The sequence below is a fragment of the Etheostoma spectabile genome, chromosome 16, assembly GCF_008692095.1.
Source record: "Etheostoma spectabile isolate EspeVRDwgs_2016 chromosome 16, UIUC_Espe_1.0, whole genome shotgun sequence".
Lineage (NCBI taxonomy): Eukaryota > Metazoa > Chordata > Actinopteri > Perciformes > Percidae > Etheostoma > Etheostoma spectabile.
Window position 1 is genome coordinate 20,274,584 of NC_045748.1, and position 8,537 is coordinate 20,283,120.

At 39.7% G+C, this 8,537-nt stretch overlaps 1 protein-coding gene across 4 annotated transcripts in view; it reads left to right on the forward strand.

The window, feature by feature from the left end:
* wdr7 (WD repeat domain 7) overlaps window positions 1–8,537 on the forward strand; it is a 158,254-nt gene that overhangs the window by 84,452 nt on the left and 65,265 nt on the right. For all 4 annotated transcript variants that reach the window (XM_032539998.1, XM_032539997.1, XM_032540000.1 and 1 more), the window contains one exon: window positions 7,135–7,248. In XM_032539998.1, the coding sequence (XP_032395889.1) occupies window positions 7,135–7,248 (114 nt within the window). The remainder of the gene's footprint in view (window positions 1–7,134; window positions 7,249–8,537) is intronic.

The following is an 8,537-nucleotide window of genomic DNA, read 5'->3' on the forward strand; positions in this document are numbered from 1 at the left end:
CTCTCTCTCTCTCTCTCTCTCTCTCTCTTATTTTTATGTTTTTATAAAACCAAGTTTAAAATAATAGAAAAGCCCCAGAATGCCACATGCCAATGAAGTAAACAAGTATTTTCCAAGGCACTTTCAGTTGTTCATTTTTTGTTGTAAAAGTCATGGTAGAACTGTACTGTAACTTTCCAAGGCGAATAAAACGGGCAGCTACGTTGCTATCACCTAGCAACTGTAATTGAGGTAAGCTGTGAAGGGTGTGATTTTTGGAGGTATCATAGCCAAATCAGTCTAATACATTGATGCCATCAACACAAAGTTTAGGAGCGCAATACTAATTATTTAGTTGACGTTTCTGTGACATTTCCAGTCAAAAACACGGAGGTGTAAAGCATGGGCGTGCTCGGCGATGGGCATGCTGCGGCAGGTGTGTTGCATTTGTGCTCCATGTATTTCTGCCGTAGTTTTGGTTTTCCACCTCTGATGTAGAGCAATGTACAGACTCTTCCCTGAACTTTTGCTCATTCAGAGACCAGAGTCTCAGACGGGGTTCTGAGTCTGTCAGGAGGTCTGAGATCTATCGTATCAGCAGAGCGATCACGTAATGCACAGCAGACTATGGTGCAGGTAGATTCTTTTCTGAAATATAGTGTCTTTATTCTTGTAAAAGCCTATAATAACTTTATTTTTCATCAAATCTCAAAGAACACAGATGAGATAGATTTTAAATGTGCACAAAGTTTTATACATGAGCAGAAATCCTGCTCAAACACATCTGAAATATTAAAGTCCAAGGGTTTCATTCATTACTAATTAATGTATCATTGAGGTGAATAATTGTCATATGCATATTTTTTTTGCAATTTAAATTTTTATTTGCAAATGTGACAATCAACAGCTCATAGGGTACAGCTTGCAGAAGACAAATAAGAAGGTCAGATACTGAAATGACATTTCAGTCAAAGCATAAGTTATCCTAGTCACAAGGAATGTGAAAATAAAATATACAGTATGTACAATGTATAGGCTGAGCAGACAAAGTAGTACCATAGTACCATATGCACATTTAAGGAAGTAACATACCTAACAAACAATGCTAAAGACGAGGGAAGAGTAAATGATTCCTAGACTACATGTGTGCTTACTTAGATTAAATTAAAAAAGTTGATCTACATTAGAATAAATAGTTGAAAGCAATACAGAATGCTTGAGAGCCATATTGAAATGTTTTCCGTTATGTTTTTATATTTGGATTATAATCTTAGTTTCCCTTTACATAAATACAGTAAATTTTCAGCATAAATTGATGCAGAAAAGGTAGAAATAGGTGGATAAAAATTCACCAAAATGCAGGAAATGAAGTGTTTAATGCTCAAAATTGTATTTGGGAGGACCCCCAGACCCCCACATCATAGGTCACCACACAAATCTGGAAACAAAACCCCGGCCTTTGGGTTGCCTGGCCAGTTATGATTAGGCCGAATTTTGGTGCCATCTAACATCTACAAACTGGGCTGCTAAAATGAACATGCCCTGGCTATTAACAAGCTGTTTTGCATTGCATTCAGTTTATTTAAATGGGTCCGGGCTAAGCGCCCAACCGCAATTCCTGGAAACGCCCCTGAGTTGCATATTAAGTGCTTTCAGGGCCTTCTGCAAGTAATTTCGGATTAAAATGGTTCTGGAGAAAGTTGTAAGCAGCAATATAGGAGGCCAGCATTTGGCCCGGTTTTGTACCGGCACTGCAGTAATGGTCTAAATGTGTACACATTTTCTGAATCCTACGACAGCAAAGCTTTTCAAATAGACTGTGAATATATATTAATTCTTAGTTTGCAAGCTGTTTGCGAGAATTTCCACTGTGTATCTTTCTTCTCAGCGTGCACAGAATTGAATGAGTTACAGTGTTTGATGTTGAGGCTGGAGAGCTGTGAGGCAGTAAATCCAATGTGCGCCCATACAGTAGACACCATGGTAAGAGAAAAACCAGCATCAGACAGCTGACAGGAGAGAGATGACAATATTAGTGGAGATCAAATGAGGGTGGAACTTGTTTCAGATGATAAATCTGACAAAATGCTAATATTAATATTAAACCTTTTTTAGCTTTTAATTTTCAGTGTAAAATAAACACAATTATGGTAGCCTGGGTAGCTCACCTTGTAGAGCAGGGGCCGATGTATAGAGCTTTACTCCACGACACAGCGGCCACAGGTTCAACTCTGCCCTGCGACCATTTGCTGCATTTCATTTCCCCTCTCTCTCCCCTTTCATATCTTCAGCTGTTCTATATAAATAAAGGCCCAAAATGCCTGAAAAATTATCTTTAAAATAATAAAAAATATATGTCATAACATACGGAGCCCTGGATGTGACTTGAAGGGGGGGGGGGGAATCTTGACTTTGTTTTGAGAGATATCAAGTTTTATTTGCAAAATCTCGCAAATCCAACAAACAATAGCTAGCTAGATAGCTAGCTAGGATGCTAGCTAGCTAGTGGTACGACACAATTACATCTCCTTGGTTGTCTAAATACATCCAATGTTTATTTTGATAAGCATTACTAATTAATACATGCCCAAGTGAAGTGGTATAATGGACATTGTTTGTTGACTGTTGAGGTCAATGACTGCAGGCTAACCTTAGTAGCTAGCTAGTATCTATATTTGTTTATTTTTATACGCATGTAAAAGATCAGGAACAATGAAAACACAATGTTTACCGTTACATATTGTGTACAATGAAACGGCGAGTTCATGAGTTCGACCCATAGAAAATATATAAATATTAATATCAAAATAAACGGATGTGTTTAGACAACCAAGAAGACGTAAGCATGTCGTGCTACTAGCTAGCTAGATAGTAGCTAGTGCGCTACATGCTAGTGCGTTAGCTAGGTTAGCCTTATTGTTTGTTGGATTTGCAAGATCTTGCAAATAAAACTCGCTATCACACAAAACAAAGTCAAGATCTTGCTAAACAAAGTCAAGATCTCGCCAAACAAAGTCAAGATCTCGCCAAACAAAGTCAAGATCTCGCAAAAGTGTTTGTCCCCAGTACATGTTTTTTCGTTATAGTGTAGCTCTCACATATTTACTCAGTTTTCCTGCACATGCCATGATCAGTGTAACATAAGTGTACTAATTGGAGCTACTTCACTCTGTTGACACTGTCATCAAATAGTCTCTCTCTCTGTCTCTCTCTGTCTCTCTCTCTCTTTTTACTCTCTCTCTCTCTCTCTCTCTCTCTTTCACTCTCTCTCTTTCACTCTCTCTCTCTCTCTCTCTCTCTCTCTCCCACTCCAGCACCAGAGTGGTGGGTGTTTGTATGAAGACACCTGTGTTTATCCATTAGCTTTTAGTGAGAGGAAATGTCACTGAGTCCCACTGTTGCTGCTGACCACACACACACACACACACACACACACACACACACACACACACACACACACACACACACACACACACACACACTATCAAAGCAGTGGAGTGGCCGTGACCTTTCAGCTCTCCTGGAAGCATTTAAAAGGCTTTAACACAAAGGAAACAGGGCGAGCTGGAGTTGTTAACCTGCACTCAGAGGGAAAGACATTAACTGTACACATCCTCTTTATCATCACTGCTCTGTTTAATTAGCTGCTTTTCACCTTAAAAGAGCAGTTCAGCATATTATTCTTAGTTTCCTTTCTCATAGTGAGATGAGAACATCAATATCACTCTTCTGTCTCTGTGTTAAATAAGGAGCTTGAGTAGGACATTGACAACTGAAAGCAGTTCAAAACTTTGCCTACCAACCTCTCTGTCTGGACATGCTGCACAAAAATACTAACGAACAATAAAACATGAGAGTTGAGATTTAATCTTCGGGGTGGAAGACTTCCACAGCTGCAAGGGGGAAAGGGGGCAGTGGTGGCCTGGGAGAGAGCCTGCGAGGCTGTGCAGGGAAAAAGAGTCAACCTGGGGGGGTTGGATGGACAGAGAGGGGCTCTACACACACTTCACACCCTCATATTCACACACACACATGATTAAACAAAGTCCCCCGCATTGTTCACCCTCAAACACGCATGAACACACACAGTTTTAAGGGTCAAACTGTGTGTTTAAAGCTGGCTCTTTGATCACTGAGCAGCAGTCACCATTTCCTCTCTTTCTCTCTCTCTCTCTCTCTCTCTCTCTCTCTCTCTCTCTCTCGCTCTGTCTTTAGTTTACTATCTGCCTCAATTCGCCCTGTTTTTTTTAAACTCATGAACCTGCTGTTGTTAAAGATCTGCCTCCTCCTCTTCTCCACTCCTTTCCTGTTCTTGTCATTTTCTCATCTCCTCCTCCCAACCATTTCTTTTTAGCATCTATCTCATCACATCTACTCCTCCATTTATTTTCTTTCTTTCTTTTCACCCTAGTTTTATTCTCCAGTTTGCTCATTTTCTTTTAATTAACTGATGTGCCAGTCCATCTTGAACCTTCCATACTTTCCATCTTTATTTCCCCATCCCCCTTTCATTTCTCTTTTTTTTTCTTTTCTTTCAGCTTTTTTTTTTTTGCTGGGTGGTTGGAGGTGAAATTAAGTGGCCTTATATTCTTCTATATTTATCTTGTATATAGTGTATTTATATCCTATAAATTAGTTTTTGTTTGATTTATAAAACAGAATAAAAATAGTAAAAAATATATACAGAGAGAAACATGATTAGTTGGAGGTCTTCCTGTTGTTTTTAAACATATAGAAACCATTAAATAGGTAGGATATATCTGAAATATGTGTATAAACAGTGAAAGGTTTTCCCAAGATAATTAAAAATGAATAATAATACAAATGCTAAAAAGCAAAGGGACCTAATTAAAAATAAAGAAAAGGAACAAATGATCCAAATGAAAAGGAAATAAAAGCTGAAGAAGAGTAAAGAACAGGCAGTACATGTTTTAAAAGAGAGAGAGCAACAGACAGAAGAGAGTAGGACAGGATCCTGGAGGTTAACAAGGCATGCTGGGAGCTATGTGTCTTGGCTGACATGACAAGCTTGACCTTGGAGCAAGGCAGAACGCCTACTCCTCCCCCCTGTCATCCACCCCTCCTCCACCTCCCTCTGCTCCTGGATCGCTCTCCTCCTCATTCCCTCGCCTAGGACAGTTGAGTTATTGTGTGTGTGTGTGTGTGTGTGTGTGTGTGTGTATAAGATGATCCACCTTAAACAACACATACAGACCAGATCTAGCCAAATCTGCTCATATTTTTATTATGAGATTTCATAACTGGAAAGTTATTACAGTGTCATAATTTCATCTATAAAAAGTAATCTATGGAATGGTCCAGTATTCTGCACATTGGAGAATGTTGGACCAGTTTGCAGTTTATGATCAGCGTATCTTATAAAAAAGATAATATGCAGGTGAATCATTGGTTAAAAAAAAAAAAAATATATATATATATATATATATATATATAGAGAGAGAGAGAGAGAGAGAAATTTCTAGGGAAAAGAATGTATTTTAAAAGCCATTGCAAAAAAAGTCACAATACATAAGATTTTATTTTTACCACCCCTAACCTTAATCACAGTTTATTTGCAGTGACCATATTTTTTCCCTAACTTTAGGCATGTCCTAGTTGCAATGCACAGATATTGTATTGTTTTTTGTTGTTGTAATTTTGTCATTTACCATAATCTGGGCTAATGTCAACATTCTTGTCAGATGGCAGTCATGTCCTGCATGTGGTTAGGCTACTGAAACACTTTGGTTTAAGAAAGATTGTGGTTTGTTTAAATGAACACATCCCGCCTCATGCTTCTTGCAGCCAATCAGAAAATATAATTTATCACATGTATCTTTACTGGTGATGATTTGCTTTGGCAATAAACACCAATGTGCTTCACGTCAGCATGAAATTTAGCTGACAGAGAGCCAGGTTTATGAAGACACATCAGCCAATCAGCGAAGCATCAATTATTTTTTAATTAAGTTCAATTAAGTCTGTATCACTTTAACGTCTGAGATAGATAATCAACAACCTGTGTTTGTGTGTGTGCGTGTGTGTGCGTGCAATATAAAGCTGTACAGAGCCATTATGTAAAGGTGTCAGTGTGTGATGCAGGTTAATTGGAACATGATGCACATTGTTAACCAGGATTAATCAATGTCATTACACCCAGTGTAATGACAGTGATTTTGTGTGTGTTCAGGGTATCCTCATGAACTCTTGTACGATGTTTGTATTATTATTGTCGGGGGGATTAACCCTTTTTTGGCCATTGTTTTCTTGCACAGGGGAGCTGTGTGTGTGTGCATGTGTTGTGTGTACCTTAATTCAATATTAGGTTGTTTTTGCAGAGATTAGCCCAGCAAAGGCTCTGTTACCTTTTGTCGCTTCATTCATTAGCGCAGACTCATTCATTAACCCAGGGGCTAATGAAAAGCCACTCTTAATTGGCAATAGAGAGATAAGGGCTAAATGAAAACACTAAATATTGTGTGTGTGTGTGTGTGTGGGTGTGTGGGGGGTGTGGTGTGTCTCCATTCATTCTCAAGATAAGGAGGCCCAATAAACCTTTATGAGCTACTTAACCAGGATAGTTTGCCTAATAATAAGGATCAACACAGAAACCTGGTGTGATAAGCTTACTTTTAACACACACACAGGCACGCACATCTGCGCAAACATGCATTGACGTGAGAAGAGTCATCGACATACATTTTGTCCTTGTGTGGTAGTGTTATTTAAAAAAACGTATGACTGAATATTTTAGATAAGGAGATTTGTGCTCTGTTTACTATACACAGTGTTTGTTCATGAATTCATTCACATTATTGACTGGGGCCTGATAACATCCTGTCATGCCTGTATCCAGGCTTTCAGCCAGCGTATTGCCTCCCCACCGGGCCAAAGGACCAGGAATTATTTTTAAAAGTATTGGTCAGATGTTTTAAAAACTAAAATACGTTATACAAGTAGGAAACTCCTTTAAGGAATAACGTGCGTAGGTTGTGTGAGAAGTGGAGAGCCGCTTTTTTGTTTTACACCACACACACACACACACACACACACACACACACACACACACACACACACACACACACGTTGTCCGTCTGTTTCATGCAACAATGCAGGATGATATTTAATATAATGTTCGTCTTTCTCACTTTTCAGCTGGGTCGAGCACTGAGCCCTCCCCGCCAGCTCCGCCTCCTCCCGAGGCTCAGCCAATAGAAACGAAGGTTCCTGAAGAAGAAATGGACGTCACGGATGATGACATCACAGCAGGTATGAAATACAACGTATAATATAACATGAACTAAAAACAGTTTAAAATAATTAAAACTCTGGAAAGATCTAGCCTGAGTTCGCCGACATACACACACCTGGTAGCATTGTGAAACAGGCTGAAACAATGTTGTAGCTGCCATTTCCCATTTCTAATTCTATTAGTTTATTTGTTCTTGATAGAAGTCTTTTTGAGCAAATGGTGTGCGTGCGTGTGTGCAGAGAAAGACAATCAATCAAACGTTAGTTATAGAGCACTTTAAAACAACCAAAGTTGACCAAAGTGCTGTACAGAAGAATAAAAAGGCAGAAAGACTAAGGAAAAGAGGTGAGTTTTAAGACAAGATTTAAAAACGGACAGTGACGAGGCCTGTCTAATGGGCAGAGGAAGATCCTGCCACAGTTTCAGAGCTGCAACAGCAAAGGCAAGTTGATCAGCTGACCTGAGAGAACGGGTTGGTGTATATGGGTGTAGCAGTTTAGAGATGCAGAGTGGCCATTGAGGGATTTAAAACCAAATAACAGAACTTTGAAGTGGATCCTAGGGCGCCCAGATAGCTCAGTTGGTAGAGCTGGCGTCCATGTATAGGGGTTTACTCCTTGACGCAGCGGTCCCGGGTTTGACTCTGACCTGCGGGCCTTTGCTGCATGACATCCCCCCTCTCGCTCCTCTTTCATGTCTTTAGCTATCCTGTCTAAAATGCCCAAAAAAGAATCTTTAAAGTGGATCCTAAAATGAAGCCAGTGGAGTGAGGCTAAAATAGGGGAAATGCGCTTGTGTTTGACGTGTCCCATTTAAAAGACGCGCAGCAGCGTTTTTCACCATCTGAAGACGGGCAACAGAGGACCCATTGATCCCCACATGCAAGGCATTACATTAATCCAGCCTAGTGGTGACAAAGACATGGATAACTGTCTCAAAGAGATCCCTTGGAAGAATTGGCTTTATTTGGGCCAGATGCCTCATTTGGATAAAGCTCGATTTAACAACTGTCCTAATCTGACTGTCAAGTTTAAGATCAGGATCCATTTTCACCCCTAAGTTAGTGATGTTTGGCTTTATGTATTTGGCCAAGGAACCCAAATTAACAGGGGGGTTCCTAGTGGTGCCACCAAAAACCATCACTTTCCTCTCATCAAAACTTAAAAAGAGCCATCCATGCCTTTATGTCTGCAAGACACTTTAGTAGTGGTCCGACAGTGTCATTCTTTTTAAGAGTCACATACAGTAGATTTGGCTGTCGTCTGCAAAATAGTGAGGGCGGAAAGAAAAAGTGGAAGGCAATGCA